Source organism: Barbatula barbatula, assembly GCF_947034865.1.
Source record: "Barbatula barbatula genome assembly, chromosome: 16".
In the NCBI taxonomy this organism is placed as follows: Eukaryota; Metazoa; Chordata; class Actinopteri; order Cypriniformes; family Nemacheilidae; genus Barbatula; species Barbatula barbatula.
This window is the reverse complement of record NC_136779.1, coordinates 1,326,821-1,350,868: the sequence shown is the minus strand read 5'-3', so window position 1 is coordinate 1,350,868 and position 24,048 is coordinate 1,326,821. Positions and strand designations below refer to the sequence as shown.

At 38.8% G+C, this 24,048-nt stretch overlaps 3 protein-coding genes across 7 annotated transcripts in view; 1 reads left to right on the top strand and 2 right to left on the bottom strand.

Moving 5' to 3' along the window:
* LOC306905672 (PH and SEC7 domain-containing protein 1) overlaps nt 1-14,037 on the bottom strand; it is a gene marked incomplete at its 5' end in the record, with an annotated part of 39,262 nt that extends 25,225 nt beyond the window's left edge. The window contains 4 exons of one of the 3 annotated variants that reach the window (XM_079476487.1): nt 172-676; nt 1,959-2,076; nt 2,493-4,811; nt 13,664-14,037. In XM_079476487.1, the coding sequence (XP_079332613.1) occupies nt 172-676; nt 1,959-2,076; nt 2,493-4,598 (2,729 nt within the window). Of the gene's footprint in view, nt 1-171; nt 677-1,958; nt 2,077-2,492; nt 4,812-13,663 lie in introns of those variants that run through there. The other 2 variants (XM_079476486.1, XM_079476488.1) reach the window with 2 other exon arrangements.
* Nucleotides 14,038-16,231: 2,194 nt separating this feature from the next.
* Nucleotides 16,232-19,882, bottom strand: fbxl15 (F-box and leucine-rich repeat protein 15). Of its 3 annotated transcripts, none has more exons than XM_079476494.1 (5): nt 19,771-19,882; nt 18,534-18,696; nt 17,902-18,404; nt 17,478-17,679; nt 16,232-17,201 (listed from the first exon to the last, which is right to left on the bottom strand). In XM_079476494.1, the coding sequence occupies exons 1-4, from the start codon at nt 19,833-19,835 to the stop codon at nt 17,490-17,492; spliced, it is 921 nt and encodes a 306-aa protein (XP_079332620.1). In that variant the 5' UTR covers nt 19,836-19,882; the 3' UTR covers nt 16,232-17,201; nt 17,478-17,489. The 3 variants fall into 3 exon arrangements, with proteins under 3 accessions (XP_079332620.1, XP_079332621.1, XP_079332622.1); XM_079476495.1 differs by having other exon boundaries at nt 16,232-16,916; XM_079476496.1 differs by having other exon boundaries at nt 17,068-17,198.
* A 536-nt stretch (nt 19,883-20,418) lies between these two features.
* gpx9 (glutathione peroxidase 9) lies at nt 20,419-23,402 on the top strand. Its single transcript, XM_079476500.1, has 5 exons — nt 20,419-20,655; nt 21,422-21,515; nt 21,929-22,059; nt 22,365-22,495; nt 22,812-23,402. The coding sequence occupies exons 1-5, from the start codon at nt 20,524-20,526 to the stop codon at nt 22,885-22,887; spliced, it is 564 nt and encodes a 187-aa protein (XP_079332626.1). The 5' UTR covers nt 20,419-20,523; the 3' UTR covers nt 22,888-23,402.
* The last annotated feature ends 646 nt before the right edge of the window (nt 23,403-24,048 follow it).

The following is a 24,048-nucleotide window of genomic DNA, read 5'->3' as shown; positions in this document are numbered from 1 at the left end:
TCTTGAAACTCTTATGATAAACAAGCACTACATTCCAAGATGATTTTACAAATCAAATTTCAGTCATTTGTCATGAGGGTGAGTAAACAGAATATTCATTTTTGGGTGAACTCTCACTTTAAGACAGACGTGTGCACACATTCATATAAAAGTGTGTTTGCCACTTCACACCTCTTCATCATGAAGCCGTATAACTCCTCTCCATCATCCGCCTCCTGATCAGCCAACAGCCTCCTCACGTCCCCCTGCATCCTGACAGTCACCCAGCTCGCAACATCCTCCTCTTCCTCCACCTCCTCCTCTTCCTCCTGCCCATCTGCTCTCTCGTTTGGCAACGGGCTGCTCCCGGCACAGGACGTCCCCATGACACTTCGGTTGCTCCCAAATGCTGAATCAGCATCCTCCTGCTCGGCTAACAACACCTCATCTATGTCCGTCTCCCGGTAACATCTCAACGGAACGGCATCCAGATCGGTCTCGGAGTATTTTAAAGTGCGTCTAATTATTCCAGTTTTGGGAGAGGTACCAGGTGCAGCAGGGGGCGGAGTCACAAGTTCTACCTCCACTTGATGAACATCATGATTGGCTCTGAGAGCAAGCTCCTCCAAGGGAAGATACATGGGTGGGATTGGAGTGGAGTGGCAACTAGGGGGAGTCGAAGAGGGTTCAGGAACATCTAGATGGATTACAAATGTAACACGGATGCATCCTTAGCTTCCTTTCTATGGGCCACTATATTCAAGTTGTCCACCATATTGGAACAGTCAAAATCGTTCAACGTCAAGTTGACTTCAACCGGTTTGCACGTCTTTAACCGTAGTTATACACATGTATAAATAACAAGTGTTATGTGCTGTTGTGTAGACGCACACATTATATTCGCTTTACAAACACAATACAAGAAACAAAAGGTGTTAGCTACCAAAAAACATTAAGAGATGACCATAGTTTAAAAACCTGTATTATTGAGTTTATACATACAAAAACACATTTGAAAGGTGTAAAAGGTAATCATATTGGTTCTGGAATTTAAAATATGCGTTTTTTTACAATCAGAAGTTGTGCAAAGTTGTGTCATCCTGGAAAACTCATTCATTATGCTGTGAGCGGTGTTGGAAAATATTGACTGTTCCAAAATGGCAGACACTTTGATGTTTTTGAAATGGTTAAAGGTGGCATCGACATACACAGTACAATATAAAACACTGGCTTTCCTTAATCAGTTGTATGTAATGTATTATTTTTATATTGTATAGAATGCGATTTTCTGTATGTGTAGAAAACAAACCACATAAGATGCAATGTATGGATTCCCATGGAACCCACAAACAAATGTATTAATTGAATACACTGTAAGGCACTATTGTTTACCTTAAGGTCCCACGTGAAATGGAAGTTTGGATCGTTTTTACTTCTGTATTTCGACGCATTTCCAAGTGAAATGGAATTTCTTATGGGGAAAATAGCGGGCGTGGCTTTAGTCTTTCTCTGCCATTTGATTGGATGTATGAAACAGCAGTTGCATTTTGAAACGGAACTGGCAACAGACTGACAGCTGAAGGGGAGGAGTTAATGGATGCAACGCCCAAGCCATGTAATATACGTCATTTAAGATGGATAGTCATTACAGTAAGGAAGTGCATTTTAACTCAAGATTATGAGGGCACAGGAAATGACCCACACTGATAATTTATTTACAATAAACGCTGAAATATTTCATGAAAAAATAGGCATTGTAATTTTTTATTTCACTGGGACTTAAATGTAATTTTCATCTAAATGGTGTTACAGTGCTTTATGGAGCTGACCAGCTTTCATGCATTAAATGCGTATGGGGTAAGAGAGCGACACAAGTAAAACAATCTGAACACAATCAGATTTTAGTACTGTTTTCTAATTGTTTTATTATGAGGTCTGATTATTTTAGTGAGCAAAGTAGATAAAGGAAAGCTACTGACCCTTTTCTCGTCCACTGGCAGCGTTTTCCGCAGGAGTGCCAAATAGAAACTCCCACTTTGCGCGGGCGATTTTCTGACAGTGCAGAGATGGGCCTGGAATCACGGAACCGCCACCCGACTGCAACACGTTCCCAAAATAGACTCACGTTAGCTTACAAGAGACAGCAAACTAGCTTTTTAATACGAAAAACCATTTACTCCTAACTGCTACTGTATGACCTGAGGTATTAAGTTTTGTTTTCTGAACAAGCAAAAATATCTGCCAGTGAGGTAAGACATATCAACTTAATTTAAGTTTCAACTTCAATAATAAACTGAATACCCAAAGAACCAATATTTACTATCCTAGGTCATTTTTTGCAGAGTATGACTGATGCATTAAGGAGCAAAACTGTCCATTTGTGTGAACGTGACAATTTGTGCACAATTGTTTTTTAAAACCATTCACACATTATACTGAAAGTAACAGTCTATGAAAGAATAACATGTAATGCAAACATTCAAATTTTGTTCATATGTATGCACACGTCTCACCTGTATTCCTGAAGAGGGATGTTCTGATTGGTTGCTGTTCTGGCTTGACTCAGGTGAGATGCAATCTCTGTCTCCAAGGCTGCCCGTCACTCCGCTTGAACTCGGTGATGATCCAGCCAAGCATTGGTGCTCTCCACTCTCTCCATCTCCGTCCTCTAGAACCACCGGCCCTAGAAGCAAAGCCTGCCTTCTCCTCCATTCTCCCTGCCTCTGTTGTTGTGTTAGTATGGTCATCTCATCTACTTTGTCCCCCGGGCTCTGTTTTTTTCCACTTACTGAGTTACTTACATATTTTTCTCCTCTGTCTGTGACCCTAACTGTCTCACTTGTTCCGCTACTTTTTAAAGTCCCTTCAAGAGGTTCTGGCAAACTTAACTTCTCTACCTCTGTTTTTGCTTGCTCTTTCCATTGCTGTCTGGACGTCCAGCTTACTGGAGAATCGTTGACATTCTGACCAATAAACAAGCGCCTGAATATCTCAACACTTTCTGTGATGACATCATCACTCCAGTCATCCTCCTCTAGGAACCATGGGTCAATAGGGGTCCATTCTTCTCCTGTGTACTGTGGGGTCTTGTGTCGGTGCTGGGTGGGGCTATCAGTGACCAGCAGGTCAGCTCTCAGCTGCCGAGGATCTCGCAGGGGAGAACACAAGTCTGCTTTGGACAGACTTGAACGAAGGAGACGGGAAGGGAGGGCAGGGGAATCAGGGGCACTGCCCACTGATATTGACACAGATATGTGCTGGGCCACATCTTCAACTAAACCCAAACTCTGGGTACCTGGTGCTTCAGGTTGGTGGGGAAGAACCCCATTGGTTGTAGGACAGTCAGGTGATTGGGGTTCATGCACAGGTATGTTCATTTTAACAGCAATCTGCACCGGACTCTGTTGTAGGGACTTGTGATGGATATCTCTAGATGGATAACCATAGTTTGTGCTGTTCAGGTGAGATCCCTCAAACACAACAGGTGGTGGAGAACTTTGGACTTCATTGAAGATGGTAGAAACCTTGGTGGCTTCCTCCACGATGCTGCATTCAATCTCAGGACTGTTCAGAGCAGACGAGTTATTGCTTCCACTCAGCTGGTTCAATCCACCTGTGGGTGTGTTTGCCAAACTGGTACTTTGCTCTGTTTGAGGCTTGTTTGCACTTGTTTCCCAATTTTGGGATTCTGGAGTGGAAGTGGATTCTTGTTTTGAAGAAAATATCTGGTTGGAGCATCCTTGAGGCATGGATGTGGACTTCTGTGGTTGTCCAGTGTGGGGTGAAAAACCATCAGACCCTGAACTTTTAGGGATGTCACTCAAAGCTCCTACCCTGCCTGGACCAGGATCATGGCGATAAGAACTGCAATTTGGCACAGATGAGCCTTCCCATGATTGGCAACGTGCCCTCTGTTGCTGGTGAGACTTGGGACTCCAGTTTGACCCACAAGCAAACTTGCACCTCAGCAGGGGGGAGCCAAACTCTTCCAAGGCTCGTTGTGTTGAGGCTTGACCAACGGGATCCAAAGTAGACTGACGAAGTTCTGGAGAACCAGAGTGCTGGTAAAACAGACTGTTATTGCAGGAAGATTCAGCAGGCCCAGAACAGACTGGATCACTACACCTCTTGTGTAAACAACTCCCTTCTTTCATCCCACTGGGACTCTTACAAGGACTCTCCACAGTTTTAATGTGAGGCTTCTCGATGTATCTGAAAGTGACCACCGATCTCTGCCCAACCTCTGGTTTGGTGTTCTGGTGATGTTTGCAGGCTCGACAAGGTGTTCCTGGTCCAGAGTATGATAAAGAATGGACATGTTTCAACTGTTTACTGTCAATGTTGTTGGACACCTGTTGGAATGGCTCCTGCTGGGGAATGCTGCATCTTTGTGGGGAACCCCGGGAGTCCTGTGAGGGCTGTAGTCGGAAGCTAATGTTTGGTTTGTATGTTCCACAGGAATGTGTGCTGCTAGCAGGTGCAGCCTGTGCTAATTTGTTTAACGCCTCAACCGGACCATCCTGCTTCACTGAAGTTTCACAGGAACTACCATTCCCAGCATGCTCGGGTGGGGACCTCACCTCCACATACAAATGAAGGACTTTTCCAGTTTGAGACATGGCGTCATAGCCAACACAAAGTGACACAGAAAAACATGAAATAGGCGACAAACAATGAAGAGGACAAGACTTTATTGCTAGAACAAAGACCCTCAGTTTGTAGACTCCTGTGACTCCAGTGGAAGTTTATTTTTAGTTGCTCAAGCCGCTGTTCTTCAAAAAAACTCTCTTGCTAAAGCAGGCACTTCAATCTGAGAGGACCAGCCATCGAACCTGAGAAAGTAAAGAAGAAAGACAGTTATTAAATTGAAATCAAAATTATTTTTTGAATTCCAGAATCAGTCACATTGATCTTTAATTTCAACATAAAACATGAATACATCTTTTGGTCTTATTGTTAAAACTTAAACAACGACAAAAACAACCGTCTAAACAAAACTTTAAACAACTTTTCTTCCTAGATGAAGTTTCAGTGTTTCGCTTTCCACAACCATTATTTATATATACTTCATATATACTGATTTTTACACACTGGGGAGATATATGCACTGGGCTCCAATTGAATTGGGATGCGAGGGGATGGCATCCCCCTTGTTGCAGGAAACGACAAAAAACTTCCCCTTTGTAAAACCACCATCCCCCTAACGTCTCTCTGATGTGATTGGACAATACATACAGTATATGTCCCACATTTACTGGTACACGTTTATGTGACACGGCATACTGTGGACCAATGATGCTGAAAAGTCATCAAGGGAATGACATTATCAAAATATATTCAAAACACTTTTAATCCGTAATAACATTTTGCAATATTTAAATGTTTTGCCTTGCTCATCAAGAGACTTCGTTCCAAAAGATTGCATCTATTACATTTGGATAGCTCCAATTTTGTTGAATAAAACTTATTTATTTATAAATTAAACATAATTGTAATTGTTGTTTAAGGTTAGCTACACACACTCACCCAACACAAAAAAAATGACCGCACCATCCCCATTGAATTATATTTACAATTCGATCACTGCATAAATGCAATTCACGGTCAAGATCAGAATACATAACATCAGCAGTAATAATCATAATACAAAAAGAAAATAAAAGGCTTTAGAAATTATATATTTGGGTTAAGAAAAATAGAGTAAAATATGACCCAGACATGTTATTTACAGGTTTAATATTAAGTTTCCTTTATATTTGACATTGTGCATCACAAACTGATCTTCCTCTTACCATAAAGACAGTCACATGCAACAAAAAACACTTGATGTAACAGTCAAGGAGGAAAGATTGAGTCACTGCAGAAGATTGAATGGTCTCTCGGAGGTATCAGTGTCTCCCGGGTGTCTGCATGTTTACAGGTTGGCTGAACCAGCGTCACACAGCACGTCTCTTTATAGAGAAGAGTAAGTGTGCTAATATTAGTGTGCTGCGTGACCGACTGACAACAGTCTTGACATTTCAGCTCACTTACAAAGAGAGAGACGGGCCTTCTGAGGACAACACGCAACTGCTAAAAACCTTCAAGACAACGTGAAATTAAAACTGACCCTATAGAGTACACTAGAAAGAAAGAACGCATTAAACACTATAACAGCAAACTTCAGTTTTGAGCAACAATATCACGGCCTGAGTTTTTAACACAACCAAATGTGGTAGACCGTAAAAAACACGTACTTTGCAGAATGTTTCTGTTTATACAGATTTTCCACATGAAATGTAAAAAACTTAAACATAGAATTAAAGATAAACACTGCGGATTTACAAGAAAAACATGGGGAAACTATTTAATATATATCCATCAAGGATAATCCTTGTATCTTATATATATATTTTACAGTATATTGCTGTTTTTCCAGTTTCCGTTTTTGGTTAAGATTTTTGACTACATCCTTGGATATTTTTCTGGAGAATGGCATGGATGAATATATTTACGGAGTAACCCATTGTTTTGGAGATGTGGTCAAAATGACTTCAGAATTATTATAGTTTTGATTTTAGTTCTATAATATTTTAAATGAGCTTTTATTATTAGACTTAAGTTTTAGCATTTCTGGTATACGGTTTTATCATTTTTTTTATTTATTGAACCATTTTCTATGTTTTTTGTTTTGGGCCAAATTCAGATCCCATATCTTTAGAAATGTACATACGTTAATCGCTCCTCGTATATGACACCATTCTTTTGCCCAATATTGAGATCCCGATTATTTAACCCCATTACTCGTTACAACATAGAAAATAAAAAAAGACTTGGCTTTTAAACTCTTAATTTAACTGAAAAATAAATGTAAAGACATACTGAAGCACTGTTAAGGAAAGGATTTATACTACAAGAAAAGAGAGGATACTTGCAAAATGGATTACGGCACAATAATCGTTTACCTCGATTATTTTGTTTTTGTAATCGATGAAGGCTAAAATTGTCGATTACGATTAATTGCACAGCCCTAGTTTACATGCACACAAATAATCTACTTGGGATCGGACTTATGGCTCAATCGGACTGAAAAGCCTTCATGTACATAGTATTATTAGAAATAATAATCTTTTGATCCCAAATGTGAAAATACTGACTATGTTGAGATCATACGTCCATCCGTCCAGAGATGAAGTTTGAAGTGAGATGTTAGAAAAACACGTGTGCAGTTTTGCCAGGTCCCACTCTTTTTTTAAAGTACATGGACGCGCTTGTTCATCAGATGTTGATAATTGGGCTATGCAAGGTCATTTGAACTAGTTTTTCGAATGTTTTGAAAAGCCATTGGACTGGATTTGTTATGCGAATCTGGCAACCTAGCTGTGCGTTTGTGCAGAAGTTCTGAGACACAGCCATGCAAACTTTGTAAAAGGAACATAGAAATGTCTTGTTTTTCATTTAATCACAACCGGCATGTTAGTCGACAAAGAGCTAAAGTCAACAAGACCTTCCAATCTCTGTGGGAAAAACTGAGTAATGACACTGTCATCTTAAGTCATTTTTCACATCCTGTAACCTAGCTCCAAATTTGACAAAATACTCATCCATGACATTCAATATTATGCCCCTCTTCATCATTTAGACATTTCTTTCACTACAAAAAATGAGCAAAAAGAAAAATTTTAATCTGTGCACCTCTGGTTGAGTTGATGTAAACTCAATTTAATTCTTTATTATCTAATTTATCTAACCAGATGCAGAAAAAATGAGATGAGATGAACACTACAACGAAAAGAATAAAAGTAAAGCGAGTCATTACAGTAAAGCTCTGCACAGACGAACCCACATGGTTCTTGGCACTTTTATGGTTGGATGGATGTATGAATATGTTTGCCTTGAATTATAAGCTTGTTTTGTTGAGCAGGAAGCAGACAGCTGTAGTCATAGAGACAGCTCGATGTGAATGAAAAGCCTCTCTCTCTCTCTCTCTCGAAGTCAATATCTCTCTCTGTCACGCATTCTCGTTCTCCACTTAAATATTTCCATCCAAAGGCACAGACAAAGCACAACATCTCAAATGTTTCTATGAACAGAGCAGATTGCAACAGGTGATGTGGGTGGAGTTATAATACCGGACTAGTCAACAAACACGTTTTCTTGGGAAATTGCAATGTCCCAAATAAGCACACTTGTGGCAAGCCGAATTAGCTTTTAATCATTCTGAGGATATGAATTTTTATATCAACAATTCAATTTTTACTAGTAGCAATCTTAATATGGAATGATTATATTTTAATAAAAAATTATTGGTTGACATAAAAAATGTATATCCTGAGAGTGCTTAAAAGCCAACTCGGCTTGCCATACACACTACTGGACTGAAACGGAGAAGATTGAAGGTAGTTGGCAATGTTCATAATTGCACGTGTCATTTATCAAATGCCCTTGTGCTCCAGAGGAGAAAATGTGGAGATGTGTCATCGTGAACATGCCATGACTAGCCTTCATTTCTGAAATATATTTACAAAAAAAAGCCATGTCATTTTCTCCAGGGTCAATCCTTACAGCTCATCCGCAAGTATCTATAACATTTTACAACTGCATCGCTATTTTGTTTCATCTGAGAGGTGCATTTTAACCTTATGAGAGATTGAAAACCTGCAGCAATCTGGAACGTAGAGTTTAGTCACAGGTAAATTGGCTGTTCTGCGTCAACTCTGAATGTGACTCATCTAATCCGCCAGAAAAAGCAGTTTGATAACAGTTCTGTGCTGTCAAAAAGACGTATGAGTCAGGGGATAGAGATGACTTTATATATTAAATTACCATAATAACACCATCAGCCTTAAGGTCAGAAGTCAGTCATTGTTGAACCAGGCTGAAACCACCTGCCTTTACGGTTCCGTGTGTGAACAAAGCTGCATGCATGTAACATTGGCCAATGTTTGTGTATTTGTAGGTGTGTATTATTTGTAGAACTTGAGAGACTAGCATTGACTTAAAGGTCCAATGTGTAATTTTTTGGAGCATGTATTGAGAGAAATGCAATATAATATACATAACTATGTCTTCTAATGTGTAAAAAGAGCTTACATAATGGAAAATTCAGCAAAGAGAAAACGTGTCGACATCTTGCCTTGTCAGCCACCGTAGTGCTTCGAAAGGGAGGGAGAAAGGGTGCCGTTGGTTGCAAGGCGCAACCTCACCACTAGATGCCGCTAAATTTCATACTGGACCCTTAATGCCTGTGATGGTTCAGATCAGTATTTCAGCAATACTTTGCATTATTACGGTTCTGAATTATTACAAAAATGATTCAATACATATCTCAACATAACAGGAAGAAAAAGAACTGTCCACTCACACAGAGAGAAACAAAAAGAGAGTTTGGGCTTCAACTTGTAAATAATACAATCAACCCCACTTTCTTAAAAGGATAGTTCAGGGTTCATTCCCCCAACCTCGTGTCATATCAAATCTGTGTGACTTTCTTTCTTCTGCAGAACACAAAAGAGGATATTTTGAAGAATGTTTATAATCACACAACATTGAAACCCCTTGACTTCCATGTGAACACAAAGACATTTCTCAAAATATCTTCTTTTGTGTTCCACCGAAGAAAGTGTACATACAGGTTTACACATGAGGGCAAATAAACGATGACAGAATTATCCCATTCGTTTCAAGTCTTAAAATAAAAAATTGAATAACTTATTTCTACCAGACTAAGACTATCCTGTTTGACTCAGAAATGTCGGATAACCGAATCAAAACAGGTTGTGAGTGACATTTCATATTGATTTTAATAACTGCAGTCACGAAATACTGCTTCATGCAAGAGTCTGTGTATGTGTTTGTGTGTGAGGCAAAGATTAGAAATACGGAGCCAAAAATAGCATGTGCTGATGTATCCAATGTCTTGACAATCTCTCTCTCAGTTGCTAAAGACCTACTTTCTCCTTCTCTACTTAATACGATTATATTCTCCGTCTGTGGTACACAGACACACCTGCGGGTCCGAGCCAAGCTCTTCCATTAACAAGGCTATCTGGGAGCAAACACGCCCTATCCACACCTTCATATCCATCTGTGTCTCTATTCCTGCATTTCCTAACAGAATAAGAAATCAGATTTTCCTCGAAGAAAAGCAAATTTCCACAGTGTGACTAGTAATGAATCTTCTCACCCAAAACTTCAGCTCCGCAATGATTTACTCATCGATCCTTTGTGTCGTTCTGAAGTCGTCTGCTATGCGTGAAACACGAAAGGTATTTAATTTATTGAATAGCAGGTTGGGTGAATTTAATACAATGGCAATTGCAAAGCAAGTGCATGTTGCTCTCTGCTTGACTTTGGTTAAAACTAACCCGATGAAACAATTTTGGAATAAAATCATGTGGCCGGACAAGTTTGTGAGAGTCGCTCAATTCTCCACATGATTCATCAGCTCAATAAACCTTCAAACAGCACCTTAACCCGTCTCATTTAGACCTCACGATATTCACACACAAACAGTAATACTGTAATTCAGTCCTCATGATGTCCACTTCACAAAGTAACACAATTATGCACTGGGCTCCATAACACACAGGACAGTCACGCAAAAGCTATTACACACATGCTTTTAAAGCCATTACTTACATTTAGGATTACAAACGAGTTAACAGTCAGTCACATTGAATGACTGACAGTCCCAGGACAGAATATAATAACATTCATGAATCAAATAACACACTTCTAGTCTAGTGTACTCATTTCTAAATGAGATGACGCGAGTGATGGAGACTGCAGCAGGGGTCAACAATTAAGCAAATTAATCAAGGAAATTAACCAAAAGTGATGCGTCTTATCAATTATTATTATGATTTCTTCTATAAGAACATTTGAGCTTGACATTAAAGCTACAGTTTGTAAAATCTGCCGCTAGAGGGCGCAGCATCAGAGCAACAACAACGGCGTAGTTTGATGACGCTGTGAAGGAGTGTGGAATGTTGTCTTCAACTCCACCGCTGATGGCCATCAATCAGACGGGAACGAGACAACGTATAATAATAAAGTTTTATAAACGTTGTATATAAGTGTGGTCCATAAATAAGTGACAGCTCGAAACAAGCTAGTGGCTTGCTAGACGCTAGACATTACTTGCGCATATGTCAAAGACACTGTCATTCGGTTTCTACATCAGTTGAGGTGTTAACAAAGGGTTGACGCTATTGACAGGCGACTGCACAGCCCTGTGTCTCGGTTTAAAATGGCGATTTTCTCACAAGTAGTTGGAAACATTTGAGATATTGTAAATACTCAGCTAAACAAAATATATTACACTGGCCTATTGGTTTTTGGATATGCAAGATTTTACAAACTGCACCTTTAACACATACTTGAGCATGCAAAACTAAATAACTAAAATGTAAATGACAGTGAACTCAGTGTGCATAATAAATTAAATATGCGAGTTAACTCAAATTAAGCAAACTTAAAATAAGATGTAATGTATTAGACAGCAAATCAACTGATGGGGACATTGACATCTAGTGAGAAAATGACTTAAAAACTTCTTCAAGTAAGCTTTATAATCAATAGCAAACATTTGCTTATTGGGCACGTGTGCATCGTTCTATCGCGTTTAGTTAATTTAACGTCATTATATTGTCTAGGGTGGCGATCGTTTGTGTCACATGTCAGTACAGCTTCCAGCTCTCATCCGGAACACCTCTCTCAGGACGCCCTTCTGCGCCTAAACATCGGTTTAAATCTCACTCATGTATTGTCATGACAGGTTATTACGCTTTATAGAGCTAAATTGCACTTCCAATAAGACCAATTCATTTCATTCGAAGACAGATGGAGCGAGTGGGAGCAAGACGGGAGCGTGCGAAAGAAAACGTAGGAAAGGTTATTGAAAGTGTGAAAGAGAAAGAGAAGAAAGTGGGCAGAAGGCGGAAAGATGAAAGAGGTTTTCATGACGGCTCATTTTCTCAGGCCTGATAAAAAGCGTTGCGCGAGAGGACGACAGCCGAGACAACATACTGATCCGAAAGAAAGGGAGAGAGAGAGATCAGAACGACACATGTAAACTGGTGGTCTACCAGTATGGAGAACAGGAAAGATAATGGCTCTTAGCAAATAATAAATAAATAAATGATATGAAAATATGAGCCACTGAAATGACATTAGAAAGTACATTTACAATTTGTGAAGCCTGAATGTCAACTCCACTGCAAAAAAGATATTAAGAGAAAACACTGTGTAAAAAATAAGAGTACATTACACAAGGAAGGACAATATTTATGGTTCCAGCACAAAGTCTGATCATCCTTAAATGATAAAGAGAAAATATGACAGACATCCCAGCCTCGAGAGGTCATGCAGAACACAAAGTGTTGAGATCAGACAGAGAGAGATGTTTGTACCGGGATAACATCTCTGAAAACCTCTAGGCAACATCAGCTAATGAAGACTAAACATCATCGCTGGACCTCAGACAGACAACACACAACTCTTCATTCACTCTCCTTTTCATCCGTTTAAAGCCTCCGTCTGTCATTTTGCACAGGTTCTGTGTTCTATCCCTTCTGGATCTTTCTCACATGCTGAAGGTTGCACCGTTCATAACCCGCAGCGATGAAACCTGCAGCTCTCTCTCAGCCGCTGTAATTCATCATCCTTAAAGAGTCAAATGTCTTTCTGGGAACAACATCTGTTCAACCCGCCTCCAGCGGACACACAACAGGGTCGAATCAACGGAGAGTCACTGAACGAGACGAAATCAGACGTAACATCTTTAACACATTATTACAGATTACAGGAATGATCTGTTGATCAAGTCTGAATTTAAGGAATTCTCTTCTTTACCTTTCGGAGGGTTGGGATTTGAATGAAAGACGGTCACACCTCGAACGACGTTGAATTGGAATGACAGGGGGAGGATTTGAATTTTCAAAAAGCAAACCATACAACAGGTTTTTCAACAAAATAGGAATAAAAAACTTCTTAGATTCAAAGACAAGTTTCAAGATGTTTGCCTCCATTTTGGAGACTTTGGGGAGCTTTTATGGGAAACAGCATTTCTTCAGCAACAAATCTATTCCTCAAATCCACCCTTCCAGCATTATCTGAATTTCCTTTCATTATTTCTCCATTCTGCATCTTGTTGTCCACCTCAATTCAGGAGACAAACTAGACTTTCAAAGACTTCGGTGTAATGTTGCACCTGCAGCCGAGGTTTTCATCCAAACACCTGCCAGACTTTTTTATGGCCATGTCAAACACATCAAAAATCCGCAACAAAACATGTAACAGACACGTCAAATAATACAACATAAGAGTAGATTAAAACAGAATACAGTTTCACAGAATCAAATCATATAGGCGGCGCATCAGTCCCAATGCACACGTCTCTGAGTTAAGACCTCAATGTCCTAGAATGATCAACTGGTTGATTTCCACAATCTCCATGAAAAACTTCCAGCATTATTTTCTAACACAAACATACAAGCCTGGCAAAAAAAGGCCAAGGGTGTAGCGTCCAAAGGGACATGCAATCTCAGGCCACATCTCGTGAAAATCAACACTAATCCAGCATGAAATTTTAACATGACAGTCTGCAGAAAACGCTTCTGAATGCGCCATGCATCACCATGACCATCAGCACGGGATACTCGATCTATAAATAACCCAGCAAACACGCAAGAAACAGTCTCACCGGGGTCTCAGGTGGAGAGATGGATACTGGAATGCGGTCGGTCCCTGCTGCTGTTACTGCAGTCCGCGTGCGCATCGCATCATCATCATCATCATCATCATCATCCTCCTCTTCATCTCTATCATCCGATGACTCTAACCGGGTCTGTGTGGAGAGTCCACTCTGTGCTTCTGAATGGGACTGATACACGCCACTGCCCTGCATTCGTGTTTTAGGGGAAGGAAGGAGAGTGTGTTTGTAACTAATAGAGTCGCGCATCGGCGTGCACCAGCGCAACGACACTAACTCACTCGCACACCCGCCCCGCCGGTAACGCACCGGGCGTGTCCTAAATGACGCGCTACCGCACTGCTCCTATTAGTCGTGCAGCGTGCGCAGGGGCCAAAACTGTCTGTGTTTTATATCAGACAGAATTCTGTTTCAATTCAGGAGTTAAAACTTTAATTGGACTTTCTGGCGTGATTGTACAACAATTGTTTCAATAAGAAAATTGTTGTATGCGTACATCTTTACTTTTTTTCAAAATGTTCTTTTATACTTTTCTAATTATAGCCTTTCTATATGGCTTTTTCTTGTCTCTATATAGCACAACTTTTGCACGTTGTAACATGTCACATTTGTATGTCATGTACTTACATCTTCTGTCTAAATGTTTTATTGACAATTGTGTGTTTTTTATGTAGATTTTATTGACATTATCGTCTGTGCTATGGAAGCTTCTGCAAACAAACAAACAAAAAACAAGAATACTAAAAAAGGACATGAAAGGGATACTCCACCCAAAATGGAAAATTCTGTCATGAATTACTCACCCTCCAGTTGTTCCAAACATGTATACACTTCTTTTTTCGGTTGAACACAAAGAGAGATATTTTGGAATAATGTTAGCAACCAACAGCTCTGAAGCATTGACTGCCATAGTCAACACAGAACTGTTTGTTTTCTACATCCCTCAAAATATCTTCTTTTGTGTTAAACAGAACCAAAAAAATTACTAAAACATATGGCCCTACTGCTAACATCATTCTAAATATACAGCGCCAATCCTAAACGTCTTGGGGCCCTAAGCTAACTTGTGAGGGGCCCTTATACAAAATACTAAATAAAAATTAGATATGAACATAACACAACCTTGATGTTGTTAGCGCCATGCTCTTACCACTGAGCTACAGGAAAGCTATACATTAATGTAAACTATACATTTTTTATAATAAACAAATTAACACACTTAAATTGACAAAACACACGACTCTGGAACCATACAGCTGTCAAAAACATGCATTTAAGGCTGTCATTTATAAAGACACACATCTGAACATCATCCGCATGTCATTACCTGCCGTCCACTGCGAGATATCTGAGTATGTAACAGTAATGAATTAAATTACGTTTTAAAAAGGAAATTTCCAAACTGGCTTCTTGTTTACAGTAGTGTTTTTGATTCGGTACTCAAAGGGCCCCCCTGGTGGTGCAGGGGCCCTACGCAACCTGCCTAGTCTGTATAAAGGAAGGATCGACTCTGCAAATATATTTCTTTGTGTTCAATCGAACAAAGAAATGTATACATATTTGGAACAACTAGAGGGTGAGTAATTGTTTGGGTGGAGTATCCCTATAAAGGTCATTATTACATACCTTACGGCCCGTTTGTCCCGCCCATTTCGAGACACCTGCTTCATGTTAATATCTATTCTGCACACTTTTTCTATTTGTAAATGTAGTACGCAGTAGGCAGGGCATTAGTATTCCACGCTCTTGTATTGAGACATGTGTGACGAGTTTTTCAGGTCGAGTCTCGGCAGGCATACAGACTCAAGCACCGGTCTTATAATAAACACATTAATAAAATGATCCCCTTAAAATGAACGGTAATGAGATGATTCACCACTGTAAATGATAATTATCTAAATAACTGAAAAACAAGTGTCCTTTCTCTCTCAGGAGAAACACAGAATGTGTTTTCACACGTCTGTCTCGTGCATCACTCACACACACATACATTTGCATAAACAGAAGTGTTGGCACAGGATACAGTTGCTTTGCCAGGAGCTATGCATGCTGTGTGTTTGGGCATTTGCATAAATAATCTTTGACTGGAATTTACAAGAATGTATGAAAGCTGCTCACCCAAACCTTCATAATCACAGAATGAACTCATGATGTTTAACCTACTATGCTAAAGGTGAATCTTCAATGGAATTGCTGCTGCGTGTCTATTTTAATACTTAACACTTGTCCCTGCCCATATTGACATTTTCTTTTCCTATTTCTTTGCACATGAAAACTCTTTTAAACCTATATAAGTTTCATGGCTAATATTTCTGTAATTCGGGTCATGTGGGCACCACCTTTCCTCTCTTAATGTGGAGCACTCAACACTTGCGCTGTGACACAACCCTGTCCTATATTTCTGAATCATCAAATACGATTTCTTTGTGTACGCATTAAGTTAATACCTGCTTTTGTTGACCTCATGCTACGGTGCACTCTGATGTACAAGTGTCATTCAAATCTCCATGTTTAAATGTCATGTCACCCCACAAGAAAAAAACAAACATTTGTCATTTTACATACAACTTTTTTTACTTTCTCAACACTTTGCGTTACTTATGCACTTAATAATTTACAATCGCCCGTTTGCGACAAGTGCTTACACAGATTCACAAAAGCAATGAACATTATAGCATAGCGCATGTGCAAACATCACTCATGATACTGTAAAACGTAATAAAAAAAGAAAAATACAAAACAACTGCCCTGCTGTCTTTATTCTTATTTAAATACTCAGAATAAAGCAACATTTTATAGTATAGTGGTCCTAAAAAGACGCCCAGCATTTTTATCTTTATGAAATATAACCAACATGACATGTGAAGCAAAACCAGGAGAGTTTGACAGTTAACATTTCTGTGTGTGTTAGTGGATCAAATATACAAAGTACAATTTGTAGGAACACATTTCATCCTCATGTGTGATAAAACAGAAACATGTTATATTTTCCACACAAACACAGTGAATTTTAGTAGTCTGAGATATAAAACTGAAGTTCACTTCATTGTTTTCCATTCAAGTCTATAATTTAAATGTATTGTTTTGGAAATTTAATTCTTTAACATAATAGTGTAATGGTATTAGTTTCCATTAGTAAATTAATGGAACTAAAAACAACACAGTTTGCATTCTATAAAACATAACTCGCTGGATTCGTTCTTGAAAGAACTGCGTTCCTGTGGTTTAGTAATGCTGGGGGATGCTGTAAGTCCAAAAGAAAAAAGTGCAAGTATTTCAGTATTTCATGAGTGCAAAATTATACAGCATGAAAACAAGGAAAGCTGCATCAATAAATAAGATGGATTTCCCAAACGTTCCTCCGTTTTCCAGGGGAATATCATAAATGAAGCTTGGGAGCAGATCTAATACAGCCTGAATGCTAAAATACACCAAATCACACAAGAACTTGTGGATTTATTGTCGATTTCATGGCCAGTGATATTCCATCTGTGTAAAAATGTGTGTGTCGGTATTCCAGAGAAAACTCCTATAAAACAAAACAAACATACAATTGAGACAAGCACACAAATTTCCATTGATGCGATTAAAACAATATGTATAAAATCCTCTCGAATGCTCATATGAAGCTAGCTGAAATTACACAAATATAGGTTAATGTTACTTTACTAGGGAACGTCATCTGAAAAGCAAATAATTGTACTTTCATCTGCAATATTGTACACAGAAACACAAAACACCAGAAACGTGAATTATGAAATGACTTAAGTTTATGAGGATGTTAAGTTCTAAACCAGTAACTCACTTGTTGTTCCTGTTAAATCTGTAGGTTAATAAATGGAGCGAATCCCACGACATCTTGCAGCAGCACTAGGGCTCTCTGCAGCGGAGGTTCCACATCAATATCCACATTACGTCGGCGCAAGACACCGAGACTGGACTCTGTTACGTTGTGACAGTGGTTGACGTTAAGACATTTCAGTTTGGGACAGTACTCTGCCAGCGTCCTGCAAACACACCACAACGTCTCATCCAAAGATAGTCAAGACACTGAAGATCACACAAATGTAAACTAAGTTTTTGCAACTTTATAACACAGATGAGTTCATCAACAACACACAACCATCCACAACTACAAAAATGACTCATTAATGTGGCCCTGTTCCAGAACAAAAGCCTTTTCAGTGTAGTTTCAAAAGAAATTCTGGGTGCACTTACAGATTACACACCTGATAGCTTCATTTCGTACTCGTAGGCAGCCAGTGAGGTCCAGCATCTCCAGATCTCTGCAGCGTTTGGCCACTTCCTCCACCGCTGTGTCTGTTATATTCGCATTAACGGCCACCGAGAGCGAACGAAGCGCCGGGCACTTCCCGGCCACGTAACACACAGCGTCGTCCTTCAGCTGTCTGCAGGCGGTCAGGTCCAGCGAGCGCAGGTCCGAGCAGTGATCCGCCAGGCTCCGGAGTGCCAAGACGTCCACCCACTCGCAGTGAGCGAGATTCAGGTGCTGCAGACGAAGACAGCTGAGAGAAACGGCTACCAAAGCGTGACGGCTCAAGTGCACGCAGCCCCGCATGTCCACGCGCAGCAGGTGCTGGTTCTGACCAATCACTGGCAACAGCTCTTTGTCTGTGATCCAATCAGAGCAGTTGTGGATGCTGAGGTGATGGAGAACTTGATTGTTGTGAAGCATGGAGCAAAACGCTTCTTTAGGAATGTGAGGTCCGGTCTGAGTAATGCCAGAAGAGTATATAAAGTGGCATCACTAACTTTATATATCCATTTCAGCTGTTTTCATATACGCCAGTCAGTATGGAATCAAAGAAATATAATAAGACTGATCGCTGTGGGGGCTCACCTGTGCAGGGTCGAATGTGCGGCAGTTGGCCAGGTACACCTGAACGAGAGAGTGAAAACTCTTGCTGACGCGCTGCAGGCTGACCAGGTGACGCAGCGGCAGGTAGCAGAAGACGTGTGTAACTACAACATCCTCCCAAGGCAAATCCAGCAGCTGACAACTCCTGTTACACAAAATACATAACAATACAACACACACATGAATTGGCAATCTGACTGACAACTCCACATTAATGTAGCTAAAAAATGGACACAGGAAAACATGGATGTCACAGGAAGAGACGTTATGTCCATGACGTGATCAAATCTAAACTGAGAAACTGTGTGCGCTGCACACAAAACACGGATTTTCCGATTAACGTTTAAAAATAGTGCATACCGCAGACATTAGCCCTGAATCGATGTCTCCAGCATTTCAAGCTAAAATGATTTCACTGCTATTATTTAGATGTGTATTTTTCCTTTCCACTGTATTTTATTTCTATATTCTACTATTTCATGTGTATACCGTATACAGTATGTGACACATGCATATTTGTAGTAAATATCAGATGTATATTTACTTTTCCACAACTTTAATTTACAAAAAAACATATTTGTTTGCACTACTTGTACTTTCCAACAGAATGCACAGAACACAGAGATTTAAAAACTCTATTATAAAATTATATAAAAAAACAAAGTGCACGCTTCAGACCTATGCCTAAATATTGATGTTTCCAATATATCTAGGAAATATTATATCACTTTTATTTAATTTCTATGTTTATTTATTTCTGTAGCATACTATTTCACGTATATTTACGTTTGCACAATGATCTGTGTAAACACTTCTTTGAATATTTGCACTGCTCGTATATGTGCTTTGGCAACACAAATGTGCAGTTTATTATCACGCAAATGCAATCAATCGAAAGTGTTCAGAATATAATTTGTTTGATGTATTTCAGAACTGTAATCTGTTTGGCCTTTTATCTTGAAAAATAAATGACATGTTTACGGGCTATTTCTGTAAGACAGTAACTGTTATTTTGTGCAGTATTTGCACTGTGATATGTTGTACAGATGACTTTACACATGACGAACATTAGCGTGCATAAAACAGCATGCACATTAAAAAGTTTCATACATTGACAGCAAGCACTTGAATACCGGATGATGCGCGTTTATTTTTAAACACGTGCACAAATGTCTGGGTCTCCGTTAAATGAGTTTCTCTTTAGGAAGTATAAATATACCTATTGCACGGCACGCGATCATCATACTTTAGCTCCATGCTGAGTTTTTCTTCATTATTTGTCATCTTTGACAAACAGCAAACCACCGGCCCTTCCGGGTTCTGCTTCTGCGCGCGCTAAGCTGTATTCACGAGGACGCGGTGGCTCACTGCTGCCATCTAGCGATCTGGGTGATGAGTTGCGCCAGTGTTACTGCAACCTGTTACTTTACAGATTGCATCGCTATACAAGGAGTATTGATAAAACACACTTAAATGCTTAACCCTTGTAAACGTCAGGGTGTTACTCACGTATTTGAGCATTAACATCACAGTTAGTTTGTTATTTGTTGGTCCAATACAGCACGAAAACATTCAGATTTTTAGACGCATTGCTTTTGTGTCTAATGTTCTTATACTGAAAAAATAACTGAATGCACCTGTAATATTGATAGATACAAATAATCACACTAAAGCACGGATAAATCATGTTATAGTTTCATTCATAAAGAATATTCATTTATTATTAATAGATTTATTGTGGCTGCTTTAAAGATTCTGTTGACCAGTAATACATTACCTGTTAAAGAAGAGAACAGTCACATGACCATTGGTGTCAGCATTGCAAACTTTGAACAAACGCTCCGGGGTTCAGAGAAACAATAGATTCATCCATGCAGAACCCCTGCTGAGCCGAGAGGTACAAAACACTGAACGAAACGCAGCCGAGAGGCACAGGTTAGCACAGATTGATCACTTTGATAAAACAGCAAATATGACAGCAAGTTCAGTTTATGACTTCACTGTGGAGAACCTGGAGGAGAAAGCCGTTCCGCTCAACATCTTCAGAGGAAAAGTTATTCTCATTGTGAATGTCGCGACCTTCTGAGGGTCCACCATCGAAGAGGCGAGTGTGTTTAAACCTTTTAACAAGAGACAAGTAAAACAAATGACATCAAATTCAAACATATCATTTTAAAACAAGAAGAAAATGTCTGGAACGTATGTACAGAAGTAAAGAATCTAGACTGTCATTTCTTATGCTGTAGTTATGCAGATAGTTTCCAGTAACTTACTGTAGATTTATATTTATTTGATGTATTGGAGACAGTTTGTTCAAAGATAAATGAGCATTAAACATTAACAAGTCTTTATCCTCAAAGAAAAAACCCCATCAAATAACAGCCTCGTGCAAAGCATTCTGGGAACCAGAAATCCTCAACCTTTTTCTCGTTTTGCATCCCAGAATGCTTTGAATGAGACTTCTATTGTGTAGTATTTTATGTCAAGATAAAGACTCGTTGATGTTTCATATTTATCTTTGAACAAACTCTTGCCAGTAAACTACATAAATGTAAATATACAATAAGTTATTGGCAAACTGCTGCCAGTAATACTGTAATTTCAGCAGAAATTATTCACAGTGTAGATGTGATGATATTTACTGTTTAATGGCTTTTGGTCACAACATAAGTATAGTTAACTATTTAATTAGTATAAGTACTAAAATACTGTAGGCCTACTATACTGTGAAAAACAAGTAGTAAAGATGTTTACATGTTACATTTGTGCGACATGCAATGTGTCTTAAAGACTTAAATACTTAAAATACAATGAAACTTTTGCGTGTGATATATATCATGATATTTCTCCTGAATGTTCTTTTTGAACAGTATCACAAGATGAATGCACTGATGAAAATGTATGGAGGTCAGAACTTCATCATCCTCGGGTTCCCCTGCAATCAGTTTGGACTACAGTCACCTGGTAACACCCGTGGTCTTATTTAACATCAAATTAATTTCGTGTTTATTATGTGTAAACATACTGTACTGTGTGCAAAGTACAAAGAAACACTTTCTCGAATGCTGAATATCTAGAATAACATATTGACATCATTCAAACTCAGATATTTTGTGTATTTATTAAATAGAGAAACGTTTATTATAATGAGAAATAAACTGTTAAAAGTGTCAGGGTTAGGGATCATGTCATAGGGGCTGTAATTATTTTGTTCCTCAGATGGTTTTGTGTTACATTTTACTTTTACGTGAATTTTTCTGCTTTCACTATTATGATTTAAATTACGCTGAAAAGCAAATAAGTCTGTTCATTCCAATATTTTAGTGTAAATTTCTTTTTTAAACCCTGACAATAATGTGGGATTTCCTCTCCTTTAGAAGAGAATCGTGAAACTCTTAATATTCTGAGGTGTGTGAGGCCGGGAGGAGGTTACACGCCACAGTTTCCCATCTTCAGGAAGATCGAGGTCAACGGTGAAAATGAGAATCCTCTGTATGCCTTCCTGAAGGTAATTCAAATCAATCGAATAATGTTACAAACCAAGACTTAATTTCCTTTAAGCTTAATTAAACATATTTCTTGATATTGATTTTGGGGTAAAATATGACTTTGAACAACCTCAAAAACGTAATTCAATTAGAAATTGAAGTTCATTTCTAGAACATCTGGGAATAAAACGAGAGTTGTTTTTTCTCATGCCCTAGTCTTGTGCTGTCTCCATCATGTGAAAGAGATAATGTCAATTCAGTTTAATTTAATTCAATTCTATTCAAATCTATTAAACACTTGTTGTTCACCACCTTGTTCATTTAGGAATCTCTTCCATTTGTAAACCCTATCGTTGGAGACATCAAGAAACTCCACTGGTCTCCCCTTAAAGTGAATGACATCCGATGGAACTTTGAGAAGTTCCTCATCAGAGCAAACGGAGTTCCTTACAGAAGGTTTCAAGATTCACAATTCCCTTTATAATTCCTCAATCCACTTCTTGTTTTTGAATATCTTGTGCAAAAATATCCAGCTTTTAGTCATTTGCCAACCCATTTCAATAGATTTTAATGGAATATTGAAAAATATTTGATTGACTGCTGGTTAAAGCACGGCGCTAGCAACGCCAAGGTCAAGGGATCGATCCCAGGAGATTGGACATAGTCAGAAACAAACAAATTTGGAAAAAGCGACTGCCAAATGCATACATGTAAATATCAACGCGCCATATATAAAAATACTAAGTACGTCTCTTTGAATTCTGCATTGCAGGTATGATCTTCGTGGTCCATTTGAAGACGTGGAGAAGGATATTGTAATGCTTGTGAAGGAAAGCCACGGATCATAATACAGATTTTTCATACAATCACAGAGCATGGACTTGGTAATAGATAGTTTAGATTCACTCCTGTGTTATTATCAAAGACAAACACACACTGATCTGTAAAGCGGCTCTTTCTCAGTGAGGTGTCATAGTGACGGTCCTTCAGTAAACACTTTCCACGAAGCTGATGGATCTGAAGGGGGAAAGAGAAGATCTGATCTTTAGTGCATTCACTCCGATCTTCTTCTGACCCGACACTAAGCACTGAGAGAAGATCTCCGCCTAATACCTCAATGATGTTACAATGACAACCAAAGAACAGTAAAGATCCTTTTAACTTCATGTACTTTGATTTATTTTCATGTCCGAGAATTATTTCTTTTATTAAATCTACGATCCACACATATTTAAAACCTTCCAAATGATCCAAATCCCTTCCTCTCAAAGCTTATTATTTGCAATGGTGTTGTCATTGTTGCCTTCAAACCATCATCATCATATATAAAATAAACACAGTTATGAGTTTGTTTTAAAGTGTGGTTAAGTTTCAAGCTTAAGTCCATGAGCTTTACTGTCATACAAAAAAACGTATTGTTTACAGGACCAGAGTTTATTTAAACACAATGAAAGAAGTAATTTAACCATAGATACATATTTAACTAACTAAAACAAACATTTTACTTAAAGGGCTAGTTCCCCCCAAAATGACCCTCAGGTTGTCCTGTTAAACACATAGAAAGCATTTGTAAAATGTGAGAAAAAGTGAGATATTTGGAAGAATTTAGGAAAACAACCATTTTAAGGCACCTTTGAGTCAATCATGTCACAGACATCCCAACATTCACACAAATATCTATATCTGTGTTCATCAGAACAAATGATAATAATTTATACAGGTATGAAATTACATGAGCACCGAATCTTCATTTTTGGGTGACCTATCACTTAAAGTATGTGACACTAGTAGGCTATACTCATATTGTAAACATACAAATCCCTGAACTTAAAAGGAACGTTGAGCACATTGCATTGTGGGACATGGAAGCCTACTCAGAATGGGATAGTGGTTGCATTCGTACAGAAGTCTATGTTATGTTGCTTAAGAAAGAAAATATTGCATGCTGATGTTTAAAGAGAGAGTAAAATAAAATGATTTGATCATTTCCTTTACTCAAGTCACTCAGA

What these genes read in the sequence shown, in the direction of transcription:
- fbxl15 (XM_079476494.1), bottom strand. Translation starts at nt 19,835, where the DNA reads ATGACAAATAATGAAGAAAAACTCAGCATGGAGCTAAAGTATGATGAT. An exon ending in GATCGCGTGCCGTGCAATAG is followed by an intron (nt 18,697 to 19,770) that starts GTATATTTATAC and finishes TTTGTGTAACAG; the next exon opens with GAGTTGTCAGCTGCTGGATT. An exon ending in GTACGAAATGAAGCTATCAG is followed by an intron (nt 17,680 to 17,901) that starts GTGTGTAATCTG and finishes GTGTGTTTGCAG; the next exon opens with GACGCTGGCAGAGTACTGTC.